General features: G+C 40.7%; 1 protein-coding gene across 3 annotated transcripts in view; it reads left to right on the forward strand.

The window, feature by feature from the left end:
* The first annotated feature begins 12,462 nt into the window (after positions 1-12,462).
* Positions 12,463-15,103, forward strand: part of LOC100553106 (bMERB domain-containing protein 1) — a 34,179-nt gene continuing 31,538 nt past the window's right edge. For 2 of the 3 annotated variants that reach the window (XR_010002933.1, XM_003217154.4), the window contains exon 1: positions 12,471-12,830. Coding sequence is in view for 2 of the 3 variants with exons in the window: in XM_003217154.4 (XP_003217202.1) it covers positions 12,752-12,830 (79 nt within the window). In the remaining variant the exon portion in view is untranslated. Of the gene's footprint in view, positions 12,831-15,103 lie in introns of all 3 variants that reach the window. The other variant, XM_008104270.3, reaches the window with a different exon arrangement.

Genomic DNA, 15,103 nt, shown 5'->3' on the forward strand with positions numbered 1-15,103 from the left:
CCGGGGGCCGGATGCGGCCCTCCAAGGTCATTTACCTGGCCCCCGCCCTCAGTTTTATAATATAATATTTTATATCATTTTAAATAATATAATATATTGTATATACATATAATATTGATAATAATATTATAATGTTATACAATTTAATACTAATAATACCATATAATAATATTAATTATACGTTATATATTACATATAATATTACAGTATAGTGGTATAGTTCAATATAGTAATATATAATGCTAATATGGTGCAATGCTAATAATATAATATATTCTATGTACATACAGCTGCTCTGAGTCCCCTTCAGGGTGAGAAGGATGGGATATAAATGTAATAAATAAATGTAGTAAATGAATAAATAAATAATTTTAGACTTAGGCTCGCCCAAAGTCTGAAATGACTTGAAGGCACACAACAACAACAACAACAACAACAAACAACAACAACAATCCCAATTAACTTGACTATCTCATTGGCCAGTAGCAGGCCCACACTTTCCATTGAAATCCTGATAGGTTTATGTTGGTTAAAATTGTTTTCATTTTTAAATATTGTATTGTTCTTTTGTTGTTGTTGTTGCACTACAAATAAGACATGTGCAGTATGCATAGGAATTTGTTTTGTTTTTTTTTTCAAATGATAATTCGGCCCCTCAACAGTCTGAAGGATTGTGGACCGGCCCTCGGCTTAAAAAGTTTGGGGACCCCTGGTCCAAACCAAAACCTAGCAACAGTTTTCTGGTGAAATCCATTGCAGGAATCACAAGTTCATTGTACTATAGTAAAACTGACCTGTTGCTATTCCTTAAGGAGGCCTGGTCACTCATATTCTTGTTTTGAGGATACTTGTGATCAGGGCTGTAGCCAAAAGGGGGGGGGGGTAGGGGTTCAACCCCCCCCCCCCCAAATTTCAGGTTTAAAAAAAATCCTGGTTTACTCATACATTTTAACTGATTAACCAAATCTCCATGAGTGTCCACTGAAGTTTATCTGTCTTGAGTGTTCACTGAAGTTTATCAATGGAGCCTGATTTCTAAATTATTTTGCATTATGGAACTACTCTTCATGATTTGCAAAAAAAAAAAAAAAATCACCCCCCTCCCTTGAATTTTTTTTCTGGCTATGGCCCTGCTTGTGATTGTCCTTTCGCTTTAGTGGTGCTTCTCAAATACAGCACTCCACCCTCACTCACCCAGGACTAAATGGCTAAAAGTACATATACAGGAGAAAATAAACATATACACTATTCAGAGGGGTAGCCTAAGGACTGGTGCCAGATGCACCAGAAAGAAAGGAACAGTCAGTAGACACAAGTAAAGTGCCAGTCCCAGGCACATTGAGAAAATCCCTGCTTCACTTCAGATAGCTCATGGTGTCTACGTGTGTGTGTGTGTGTGTGTGTGTGTGAGAGAGAGAGAGAGAGAGAGAGAGAGAGAGAGAGAGAGAGAGAGAGAGAGGATATCTCTGACAACATCCATAGATGGGACTGTTGACAGACTTTGTTATTTTCAAAAATCCTGCCATATGGCTCCTTGGTATGTGTTTCCATGTTGCCTTTGAACAGAGGAGAAATTTTGAAAGGTACAAGTGGAGCGAGGGGTTTTGTCGTAAGCACACATGAGCTGGTGATGGGAGAAGGTTTGGCTCCATTATCTCTGTCTAGGTAGCAGCTGGTTTACTTTGATGATAAACCCAGATGGAGATGCTGAGAACTGGAGGTGCTGCTTGATAAGAAGTGGAACATTTTTCATTGCTGCATCCCTGTTTGTTTTGTCTGGGACTTTGTTTTTGGTTATACTAATTCTGAGGATAGAAAGCAGCTATGTAAATCTGCTGCTGCAAAAACAACATTAACTCTTGTGGCATCTTTGGGACTAACTAGTTTTGTTTGGCACAAGCTTTCCGGGGCTTCAGCCCATCTGTGTAGAACTCTATACATCCAATAAAGTGGAGCTGCAGTCTAAACATTTTCAGCCTTTAAGATGCCAGAGAACTCCCTAACAACGTTAGTTATAATGAAATATAAGAAAGGAAAGAATTCCCAGAACTTGATTTTCAACCAATGAAATAAATAATTCTTCCATTTTGTGCACAAGATGATTTCACACTTTCTAAATGTGGGCAGGTCTTATTGCATTATTTTATTTTTCCTGACAAGAAATCCCAGCCACCTCAGAACAAAACAAGATAGGGATAAAGATATGGTGTTAAACAAAAAAAGCTAAAACAGAAGTAAACGATCTTATTAAAAACACAATCAGTTTTGAAAATTACTTCTCAAAGCATATTAATAAACATAAGGGTAGCACACACCAAAAGACTCCTGTGAACAATTGTTCTTCAAATGCCTTATTTAAGTAACTATGTCTTTGCTTATCAGTGAAAACAAAACATTGAGGCAGGCAGCCCAGCTCCCTGTGAAGAGGGCTGGCACAACGTGGGAGCAGCCACTGAGAAGGCCCTGCACTGACTCCTCAGAAGACAGGCCGGTGATGGTGATGGGGACAAAGGAAAGTCTGTCCTGACACTCCTAAGACTCACATCAATTTAAATAGGGAGAAATAGTCTTCCAGGTAGCTTGAACCTAAACCGCATCATGCTTAACAGCAGCTAACAAGAACTTCAAAATGTGGCTTCAAATGACTTCAAAATGTGGCTTCAACAGTGAAGGTGTAATTTTCCCCAACCAGCACTCTAACCAGTTGCACCTTTTTAGACCTGCTGAAGGTTTTGAAGTTACCAAAAGCAGACCCATATAGAGCACATTTGTTGTCGGGGCGTTCAAGTCATTGGTGACCCTAAGGTGGCCCAATCATGGGGTTTTCTTGGCAAAATTGTTTGTCATTGCTGTCCTCTAAGGCTGAGAGAGTGTGATTCCATGGCTGAGTGAGGATTTGAACCTTGGTCTCGTGTCCTGGTCCAACCCTCAAACCACTCTCTCATGCCGGCTCCCATAGAGCACTTTACAGTAATCTAAATGGAACATAATCCTGGCATGTCCTGTATCTTGATTTCTCTAGGAATAGGCATAGTTGATGTGGTTGTCTTGGCTGTGCAAATGCCAAGACTAAACACCAATGGGGATATTTTGTTGTACAGAAGGCATGTTCAATCAGCAAAAGAATATCTGATAAGTCCAGCTCTGGGGATTTATCCTTGTAACAAACTGCAGGGATGATTCATTCCAGAAAATGCTTTCATGTGTATCCATCCACAGAAATCATTTTAAAGGGTGTTTTGTTAATGTAAATATTACATCAGAACTAGTTCTGAATAAGTGTTGATGGATAATATTTAATATGGATGATCAAGTTATCATGCCTTGTATGATTCAAACATTGAAATGCAGTAAAGGTGAACCATAAAGTCCCTGGAATACACTGGATAGTAACTCTTTCATGAAGTTGCTTTTCAAAGAGTGCTTAGGTTTGACTGAATTGTGCCATTAGTTTTTGCATTTTAATTATTTATTTAGAATATATATGTAATTTAAAGTATCTTTGAAAAGGCCATTTGGGGCCAATCAGATCTAAACAGACATCATAATCCCTAGGTCTCTCTAATTTTAATACAATGAATCAGGTTTCTTTCAATCACAAAAGAAAATAGAAAACAAATACCATAATATGTAATGGCATTGGTGTTATGCATTTATCACTAAGTAATCACATCCCATTTTTGTTGAACATACCAAATATTGACGTTCCCGTGTTCTGGACTGTGCAGATAGCCTTCGTACAGAAGAACTCTGTTCTTCAGAAAATCCCTCTTCCTGTGAGGATCTTCCTGGATGTGATACTCTAGGCTGCGAGAGCACTGGAAACCAGACACCAAGCCAATAAACAATCTAATATCTTTATTATAGAATTGAAGAAATAGAACAAAAATAAACAGAATATATAGTCCAACAATAGACCTTTTGGGAAAGGTCAAATATAGTCCAGTATTATAAAGTCCAATGTCCAAAGTTCCAGTTAACCGAAACTTCCAAGCAGTTTGAGTGGGGAATAAGAAGCAAGAGTTCCAAGGAGACCAGTCCAACGACAAGGAATTCAAGGCAAGGCAAGGCAAAGAAACAAGACAAGGCAAGGCTGGAGCTAGAGGATCCAAACGCGATCCGAACCTGACTCGAAGGCGAGGCGTTGCGCCCAATCTACACACAAGTAGAACGCCACAAGGTCTAGAGGCGAAGTTAACACTCCAACTGACACGTTGACACCGCACTGGCTGGCCAGCGCGCAGAACTTTTAAGGGACTTCAAATCTCCCTTTCAAACAGGTGTCCAACACTTTTCCCAGGGGAAAAACTGACTGGAGACAACATCTTCAGCAGATGCAAGCCTCCCTGAAAACTCCCAAGGGAAACCGGTTTAATCAACATTCTCTCTGGCAGCTAATCTTGCGCTTCGTCTCAGACTGGCCTTCTCTGAGTGGCTCGGTTCCCAAAACAGCTGCCTTTGAAAAGGAGGGGAACCGCTGGGAACAGACTCGGCTTCAAGGGCTCTTTTAATGAGCTCTGGGCTTGAATTGTCAACAGGGAGCATCTGGAAGGAAGCGGGCTCTTGCTAAGTCGGCAAAATTCCCAAATCCTCATCGCTCTGGTCTGCAACGAGTACCGGGTCATGACCCGAAGGTCTCTGTGACATCACACTGGAAATGTAAAAGGAATAGAGCAGTGCTAGCATACTCCTCTTTCTCATCTGTGTTTAGTTCAGTCGTTTTTGCACATGATGTTCTATATCACTTGCTCTCCTCCCAGACTTTAAAACAACAGCAACAGCTCTCCCTGCCTGGAACTGTAGAATGTATTTGATTTTAGATTTCAAAATTTTTGAGCATTTTAAAATATTTTTAGATTTAAGATTTTTTTTTTTCTTGTCAGGAGCAACTTGAGAAACTGCAAGTTGCTTCTGGTGTGAGAGAATTGGCTGTCTGCAAGGACATTGCCGAGGGGATGCCCAGATGTTTGATGTTTTAACAAGATTGATCATAGAGACTACCTTTTGCAGTCCTTCCTTTTATATAGGCAAGTAGTTTGTTTCTACAGGTGTGTAAGGTGTGTAATGTATCATTTCCCAGAGTCAAGCCCAAAAGCATTGCATAGGGTATGATCCAAATACTGCATCAACATCAAGTCTCCAAAGAGTGCTGTATTGACAGTATAGGACAGAGAGACTTCCCATTTGTCTACATTTATTCAGGTACTGTATGAATCATTGGAGGTTCTTCAAAGGGTTCAGCGGAACCAGCAAACATTTTCATAAAAAGATACAATAGGAAATTCATAGTGAAATACGGAATCTTATGTAGAAGGTTTAAAAAACATGCTTTATAAGTATCATTTTTTCAGAGTTTGCTTTTAGCAAATTGTACCCATTCTGTCATTTTCTGTGAGTTGCTGAAAACAGCAGTGTAACATCTTTTCAACATTGTGAAAAGAAATTTCTGAATTATTATTATTACTGTATTTGTAGTTATAGCCTGCTTTTATCTCGATTGCTCACAACATTAAAAATGCAATTTAAATCCCATTACACACAAGTATTAAAAAACAATTAGACATATACCAGTAAGCAATTAAAATAACATAAAACCAATAAGAACTATAAAAAAATAAGCAAAACACAACACAGCACCCCCCTGGCTCACTCTTTAAAAGTTTCTTCTTGAAAAGCCTGCCTGAAAAGGAAGGTTTCAGCCTGCCGCAGGAAGGGCAGCAAGGAGGGAGGGGGCCGTTCTGGCTTCCCTGGGAAGAAGGGACTTCCAGAGCCCTCTCTCGGGTCCCCCAGAACTGTGCTTGTGTCGGAGGTAGGGTCGAGAGAAGGGCCTCTCCTGATGATCTCAGAGCCCAGGCAGGTTCATACCAGTTGATACTATCAGACAAATAGTCTGGACCTTTGATAGGTAATAATCAGCACTCTGAATAGTGCCTGGAAACAAACTGGCAGCTGTTGCAATGAGGGGGGGGCTGTGAGCTCCCTGAAGCTAGCCCCCATCTAGCCAGTAGCCACATCTCTTTGCATCAGCTGAAGTTTGCTAATCCTCTTCAAAGGCATTGAAGAGTAATCCAAAAGGGATGTAAACAAGGCATGTACTGCCATGCCACACAAGTCAGCACAAAACTTTTAAATGTTCAAAGGCACTACTGGCCACAGCAGATATGTAGTTCAACACTGAGTCCAGGAGTATCCCAAACTTTGGATATGTTTTCACGGAGAATGAAATCCAGCAGAGGCTGGATCCCTACTCTCTGATCTGCCTTCCAACTGATCAGGAACACCTCTGCTTTGTCTGGATTACATTTTGATTTATTTGCCCCATCCAGAACTAAATTCCTTTTATAGAACAGTGGTTCTCAACCTATGGGTGCCCAGATGTTTTGGCCTTCAACTCGGAGAAATCCTAACAGCTGGTAAACTGGCTGGGATTTCTGGGAGTTGTAGGCCAAAACACCTGGGGACCCACAGGTTGAAAACCACTATTATAGAATATATTATTGGGTTTGTATTCAAGTAACAAAATTCATTTGCGTTGTAAGGTTGTTATTTATTTCATTGCCGCACAAAGTACCTACCTACCTATTATGTTGAAGAACATTTGATTTCATTTTATGAGTCATTTTTCACACTCTCCAAAAATAAAGTCATCCACCGGGCTTGTTTTTATCCATTAGATGGGTACTTGCTTGTCCAGTTAGTAGCCTATTGGTTTCAGCTTTTACATGTGACATTGTTAAGTTCCCTGTATATGTTGAGCATCCCTTATCTAGTGTTCCAGTAATTTCAAAAATTGTCCACATGAGTGGTTGAGGTAGTGCCACTTTTGCTTTCAGGAGATTCAATGTGCACAAAGTCTGTTTTATGCATTGCTTACATTGTTTAAAGTACTGTGCATAAAATTACCTTCGGGCTACGTTTACCAGATGTATATAACACATGAATGAATTTTGTGTTTAAACTGGTATCCCACCTCCAGGATGTATTTTTGTGGATTTTTTAATTTACATGACTAAACTGAATTTTAATAAAGAGAAATTACATTGTGGGATAGCAAAGACATTTGAAGCTCATAAGACTGCTGTAAACAGGTGGCATCAAGAGAATTGTTTGCTGTGTGACTGCTGGACTGAAGAAAGGTGGAACTTCCTCAAGATTTCTTGCAATGTTATTAGAGACCATTCTTCGAGAGAGAGTAGGGATTCTCAAACATGACGAAGGGATTGCAAGAGTTTGAGAGAAGACCTAAGACTTCCTGGAGGGTGCAATGCAAAGGAAGGGAAAGCGGGGGGGGGGGGGGGGGGCTTAATCTGGGAATGATGAATAGCGGAAACTGTAAGAACAACTAAACCCTCGTCAATTTAAAGGAGGGGTTGTTGCATCAAATTGAGGAGAACAGCATCCAAGAAATTCTTGATTGTAAAATGGGAATTATAGAGCAAGAGTAGGCCAATCCAGAACCTGCATATAAGGAAGCCTCCAGTGGTGTAGCATATTAAAGAGCTGAGCTGCTGAACTTGCTGTCTGAAAGATCACAGGTTCGAATCCAGGGAGTGGAGTGAGCATCCGCTGTTAACCCCAGCTTCTGCCAACCTAGCAGTTCAAAAACATGCAAATGTGAGTAGATCAAAAGGTACTGCTCTGGCAGGAAGGTAACGGCGCTCCATGCAGTCATGCCGGCCACATGACTTTGGAGGTGTCTACAGACAACACCGACTCTTTGGCTTAGAAATGGAGATGAGCACCAACCGCCAGAGTCCGACACAACTGGACTTAATGTCAAGGGAAAACTTTTCCCTTAACCTTTACACAGATGGGATAACAAAACAAGAGGATTTAATGGGAAAAAAACAGCCTGTAAACTATGGACATGAATTTGTAAAGTATTTCAGAAAATAAAATGTCTTAGAAATATTTGAATTCAAACAAAAAGAAAGATTTTGAGCTACAAGAGACTTTTAAAATAGAATGGATTTACTGATGCTATATAGTATAATGTGAGAGATTTACAGTTATATTTAGAAAGGATGAGTACTTTGTGTTAGAAAGCTGCTGCCATAATTACAGGTGAGAAAATTGAGTATTATTTCCTATGATGAAAAATGGTGTAATGGCTTACATGTCTGACAGGAATGTAGAAAGATCATGTTTGATATTTTAATGCTAAATATGTCAACCTAAGAAAGAAATATCTTTGAGTGTTAAGAAATAATTTAACAGGGGATGGACAGAAAAGAACTGGATTTTTATTCAGCGAGAACTGAAATAATGTTAATGTTATAGACTGTTAAAAGGAAGAATGGAAATACTCTTTTCTTCTTTTTTATCTTTTATGTTTTATCTTTTAATGTCTTTTTTCCTTTCTATTTTTTTGTCTGTAGATTTTTAGGGTATCTGAAATCTTTCAATAAAACATTTTTTAATAAAGAAATGAAAACCTGATGATATTTATACTCAGGTTTCAGGGCTGGCATTCCAACACTAGAGTTAAAAAGGAAAGGTGTTTCTTTTAACAACATTTAAAATTACATGTATATAAAGGTGTCCAAAATAACTTCTTGTGTTTATGAATTCCACATTTTAGCTATGTGGTATGTATAGAAGGATTTTGTTTTGTCTGGCCTGAGTTTGCTGTCATTTGGTTTCAATGACAGTTTGCTAATACAGTGAGGGCAAGAGGATAGCTTTCCCTATTCACTTTCTCTACTTCATGCACACTTTTTATAAACCCCTGTGACTTTATAAACCTATCAATTGAGAGTCATCATGGTATACTGGTCTAAGCATTGAAATAATAATAATAATAATAATAATAATAATAATAATAATAATAATAATAATAACTTTATTTATATTCCGCCCTTCTCTCCAAGGGGACTCAGAGCAGATTACAGCAAATAAAGCAGACATGGGCAAACATTCAATGCCTTGTTACAATCACATACACACAAACACAAAGGAAAATGTTTATCCTTTGATTTCCATCTCTGGAGACAGTGCTCATCTTTGGCTCTAGTGGAGATGCTCTTCTCCATTTCCAAGCCAAGGAGCCTGCGTTGTCACCTCCTGGTCATGTGGCTGATGTGACTGCTTGGAGCGTCCTTTTGCCCTTTTCTGCCAAAGCAGTACCTATTTATCAACTCATATTTGCATGTTTTCAAAGTTAGTTTTGCAGGAGCTAGGGTTAACAGTAGAAGCTCATCTCGTCCCACAGATTTGAACTGCCAACCTTCTGGTCAGCAGTTCAGCAGCTCAAGGATTTAACCCATTGAGTCACCGCAGTCTAAAAGACTTTGATAGATCAGGAATCACATGATCACTTGGCCATGAAAACCCACTAGGAGATCTTGGAAAAGTCAAAATTTTTCAACTTCAGAGGAATATAAATTCAATCTCACTCTCAACAAATCTTGCCAAGAAAATCCTATAATAGGGTTGGTTTCATGGTTACCATGTCAGAAATGATTTGAATGTACATGACAACAACAGCAACAACATGTTTACATATTTACTTCATTCCTTGGTTTGATAGCTCCAAATGTAACCTTCTCTTACAAGGGATTAGCTTCCAACTCCTGATAGTTTTTGTTACCCTTTACTATGACTTTCTCCAAAATATTGTTTTTGAGATCTGATAAGAGGAGCCTAAATGATTGCACTGCCCCAAGAAAGCACTGCAATGTTAGCAATTTTAATTTTCATGTCTTTCCTAACAATTTCCACTACAGAATATGTCTTTTTTAAACATCATGTGCATACTGCTTTAATGTTTTCACTGAATGATCTTACAAAACCTCAACATCTCTTTTCTGGTCAGTTACAACCAGCTCAGGCTCAATCGGTGTTAACTCAGGCATTTTTACCCAGTGTGCATAATTTACAGTTATTAATACCCACTTTAGCATTTTATTGCCTATTCCCCCAGTGTCAGAGATTCATTTGGAGCCATCCGCAACCCTTATTAGTTTTTACCAACTTAAATAATTGGGTGTTATCATCAGCAAACTGGGCCATCTCAGTGCACTCATGTAATTAAAAATCTGGTCTTGGTACAGCTTCTTACTCCCCAGTATGTGAGAAATGCCCACATATTACTATGTACAGCATCCTTTTTTATGTATTTGTTTGTTTTTAAACTTAACAGAAGAGGACAGCTCCTTTTAGCCCATCAGTACATTTATAAGGGTTCCTTTGTTGAGAGAGGTTATCAGAAGCTCTTCAAAGTCCAAGCATTGCCCTTGTGCCTTCAATGTTGTTGAACTTGACATGCTCAAAGAACTCCAGCAAGTTATTGAGACCTTTACAAGAGTCGTGTTGATCTTACTTCAACAATACTTGCTATTCTATATGCTTAGTAATTTTACCTTTAATCATGCTTTCACCAGTTCACCCAGAACTTTAGGCAGAGGCTGGCTAACTGATCTTTCTAGGGAAAACACCTCCCAACAAAGGATTACCCCAGGCAGGAAGCAGAAAGGCCTTGAAGCTGCAAGGCTTTTCAATGCTAATCAAGGTGATTAATTGTAACATTCACACTGGCCTCAAACAGACAAAAGTTCTTTCTCCCACCCTGGACCTTCCACAGATATATAAACCTCACTTGGCTAGTTTCCAACAGACCTCACAACCTCTGAGGATGCCTGCCATAGATGTTGGCAAAACATCAGGAGAAAATGCTGAGAAAACTCACAGCAATCCCAGTGATTATTTATTAATTTATTACAGCATTTGTATCCTGCCCTTCTCACCCTAGAGGGGACTCAGGGCAGCTTACAATAAAAACACATATATAAAAATAATTATGGTCTTAAAAGCCTTCGACAACACATTGAAAGCATTTTTACCCACAAATTGGAAGAGGTTGAGAACATCCAAAAGTTGGCTTGGGTCAAATACACACATGTGTGGGTGTTTATATGTACACAAACCTACCGGTCCCAAGAGAGTGCCCGATGAATGAAGAAGATGGTTTTATTGGTTTTTCAGATGTTTTGGATTTTAGCTCCCATTCTCTAATCAGCTGGGGCTGGGGCTTCTGGAAGGTGAAGTACAAAACACTTGGAGGATTAGAGTTCGAGAATTACTGGTCTAGAGTCTAGTTTGTTTGTTTGAACAAAAAAAGAGAGAGAATAATGCCAATAATTAAGAATGGTGCTCTTTAATGAATTCAAATTGGTGTAGGGAATTCATCTATGGCTGTGCTGGGTAGGATTACTGGGAATTGTAATCCTATGGACAGACACACCTTTCTTACTTTTGCTTTAGTCAGAAAACAGACAGCTTGCATTTTTGGACAGTACGCACAACAAGGCAGTGATCAACCAAGTGGGATACTCTTCTCCACAACAATGTGCCTGCAAAGCGGTTTTGGAAAACCACACTAACCTTTTCAGGGTAGTGATATGTTTATGCACTTATATCTATCTGTCAATGTGGGAAACAGATTGATCACCCAGTGCAGCTCATCTAAGGCTTTATGATTAGATTCTTCCAGGATGTTAAACACATGGATGGAACATATTGGGTTCTGATGAAGAACCAAATCTTACAGTACCTTTCTGTTATCATGTATGATTCTTCACTTGCTAATGAGTTGCAAACAATTTTTTAAAAGGCAAAATTTGATCTCCATGCCTAATCAATGCCACATAAGTATGATGCTGGGAAGGCTGTGACCCTCCAGATTTGTGGTTGCGTGGTGGTCAGGGAGGGAATGAGTCTCAGCTCAACAACATCAGAGGGTAACTAGTTCCCCACCTTGACACTGGAGCAATATTTCCCACGGAGGCAAAATAAAAAGATTTGAACAAATGAGAACAATTATCTATAATAACTGATGATGTGAAAGGTAATGGTGGGCTTTAGGCACATGCTGTCTAGCAAAACTACAGAAAGAGAACATTAGGAATGTGAGGAATGTGGACGGCATGTTGTCTAACTTTGAAAACAGTAAAAGACCGATAATTCACTTTTTCTTCATTGCCCTGACTGAATAAGTTCAGCAAAAGAGTATGAAAACATTAAAATGTTTCGGTTGTTGTGTGTTTTCCGGGCTGTATGGCCTTGGTCCAGAAGCATTCTCTCCTGACGTTTCACCCACATCTGTGGCAGCGTCCTCAGTGGTTGTGAGGTCTGTTGGAAACCAGGCAAGTGGGGTTTATATATTAGGGGAATAATGTCCAGGGTGGGAGAGAGAACTCTTGTCTGTTTGAGGCAAGCATGAATACTTGTGGAGCTGCTCATAATGTCAGCCAACCTACAATTTGTAAGGGGGGGTGGAAAAGTACTGATCAGCTTAATGCTTCCATAGAGAGAGAAGAAGAAGATGGTTTAAATATACCGTATGGATGCCGAAGCAAGCAGTGGTTGAAGCCTGTGAGATCCCCTTTCATTTTTCCCCCAATGGCTTGCAAAGGCTACAAGCGGGAGCTTAACCCCGATGTCCACCAGAGGGAGCCCTTCAGCACCGTCATGGCCCCCCGTCTGCCCTCCTCCTGCAGCCTCGGATTTCTCTTTCATCTCCAGGCAGCTGTGCAAAAGCATCCTTAGTGTGGAAACTGGCAGGCAGCAGCTGCCAGGCAGGTACCAGCACTGGTTTGTGCCACTTCCATGCTCTTCGTCTCTTCCAGAGGATGGGCTCTGGCCTCTGAGCAACCTGTGCTCTTTAGAACCGCTCCTCTCCCAGGAATTTCTGAAGAAGGGGAAAGAAGAAGAAGAGTGATTCGAAGGGGGAGAAACAGAGCAAGGGGTGAGGATGGAAAAGGAGAACAAGGCGTCCACCCAGTATGGATCCCTGGAGTCAACCAAGTGGCAAGGAGCAGAAACAGGCAAAGGTGAGATGGGCTTGCACCCCACTAAAAATCTCCATATTGTGAAGTGTGCATTTGGTGTACGTGTGTGCATGTTATGTGCATAAGAGTTCTATGAGTTCTCTGTCTGTAACCTGCTATTTTTTCTCAACCTTGAAAGTTTCTGAGCAGCAGCACTGGTATTCCCCTTATGCCTTTGCCCACCCAGCTCCTTGTGTCGTGGGACTGGAAGGGTAGCAGGATGAGTGCTTTGGTTTGCTGCCTGACTCGCTGGTGTCAGAAACTGAGCACTTTTGTATCTCAATGTGATAGGCAGTAGAGAGAGTGAGGGAAAAAAGCTCTCATGCACATGAGTCGGGGAAGCTGGCTGTGGACCAAATGCTCTGGCTCCTGTTCATTCACAAAAAGAGAGACAGAAAAAAAGCGGGGGGAGAGGATAGCACTTGGCACAGATCCTTGCAGGATGGAGTTTTATCCGCGAGGCACACTGAACCGGCAAAATGCCAGTGCCTTGGCAGATACATTGGCACGAGTCTGCAAAGACCAGGCTGATGACAAATGCAATAGATTTCCCCACCAGAAAGGAAACATATTATTTGGGGTTTCCCTGAAAAGAACCAACATCCTGTGAAAGAATCCGAGACACCTTGAGGTTCCTATGTATGTTTCCTTGGTGGAATCCATTTATTTCCTGCCTTGGAGCCTCCTCTTGTGAGGATGCCAGGCAAGGATGATGACATATTTCTTTTCTACTCTGCTAAATGCCATTGCTGCTGCAAGTTCCTTATATTTGTGAATGGATATCGCCAGGCAATCAGCAAAACAGACTTTGACAGCAAACAATTGAGAACCAATGAAAACATTTCCCACAGCTGAGTGGCAGTCTGGATCTGATGATGATGGCACCTTTCCTTTCCCCTGGCATCGGAGCGAGGAACTCTGCCTGAAAAGCATTATCCCAGCACCTCTTTCACACCTTCCATGGACTAGTGGGTTAGTGGTTCAGGCAGAAAAGCAATACCAGGGAGCTGCGTGGAACTCTCCACCCACCTCTCCTTTATCCTGCTATTAGTTTTAAAATAATCATACACAAAAGCTTGGGAATGGGCAAGAAAATGGCACCTGCCACCAAAAATACCTATTCTGCCTAATGCCCTGGCTAGGAAGTCTAGGCCAATGGAAAGAATGGTCCAGATCAGGGACAGCTGGTGGCTTCCATGTCAGGGAGGTAATATATCGACTCCATTAGTTGTAAGTGTGAACTTTAAAAGAACTGCTCCTCTCAAAAAAAGTATAACTCTTTGAATAGATTCTTTAAAGTTCAGATTAAAGACTAGAACAGCTGTACTGCTCCACTTTCATGGGAAGCATCATTTCCCCATGGTCCGAGCACTTTGTGTTGATTCTCCTTCTGGAAGTCACTCATATAGCCTGCACGGCTGCCTGTGATGCCATTTCCAGCTTTGTTGCTCTGCTGAAGGAACTGAGTGTACAGTGAGAGGTATGGTCTGAGATGTCAGAAGGGGCTCTTGGGCAGTGGGCACACTCAAGCCACGCAGGAACCCCACATCTAAGAGTCTTAGATGAGGTAATAATCTCCAGTATTCATGGTGGGTATAGCCTCACCTCTGGCTCTTCTTCCTGAACCTTTTTCCCTCTCCTTCTGGATATAAACCAAGAACCTGTTCTGTCGGGACCTTTAAATTATCTCGAAGCCCCCAAGCACAGGAAAACCTCTATCCCACCATCTTCTGTACTGGTGACAGGAAAGGAAATAGCATCTTGTCCATCCCTATAAGCAAACTCTGCTCTCCATCCTCACTCAGCTCTGCTTGAGACAATACAATCAACCAACAAAATCCTTGTGATTATTCCACACCAAGAAATTGGTAGACATTGCAGACAGTGTGGGGTAAGAAGACCAGGGTTTTATCACTCTTTTCGGCCTAGTAATTGGAGTGAATAACTCAGTTCTTAATAAGAAGAGCACTTAATGTATAAGCCCTCTTCATTGAATGCCTTGTTTCTCTGAAGAGGACCATGGTTGCACAAGAAAGCCAGTGGTTTCAGTGTTTAGCCAGAATTCAGGAAGACCAAAGTTGAAATCTCTGTTCAGATATAGAAATTCCATTGAGTGGCAAGTCACACTCTTACTCAGTCTAAGAGGATGGTACCAGCAAACCCCTTTGAAATCAATCTTGTCAAGAAAAGCCCATGATAGGGTCACCATAAGTCAGAGTCAACATGTAGGCATATTAGAACAAATGATTGCACACTGCACAATCATGAGAGGTAAC

Source organism: Anolis carolinensis, chromosome 2, assembly GCF_035594765.1.
Source record: "Anolis carolinensis isolate JA03-04 chromosome 2, rAnoCar3.1.pri, whole genome shotgun sequence".
NCBI lineage: Eukaryota > Metazoa > Chordata > Lepidosauria > Squamata > Dactyloidae > Anolis > Anolis carolinensis.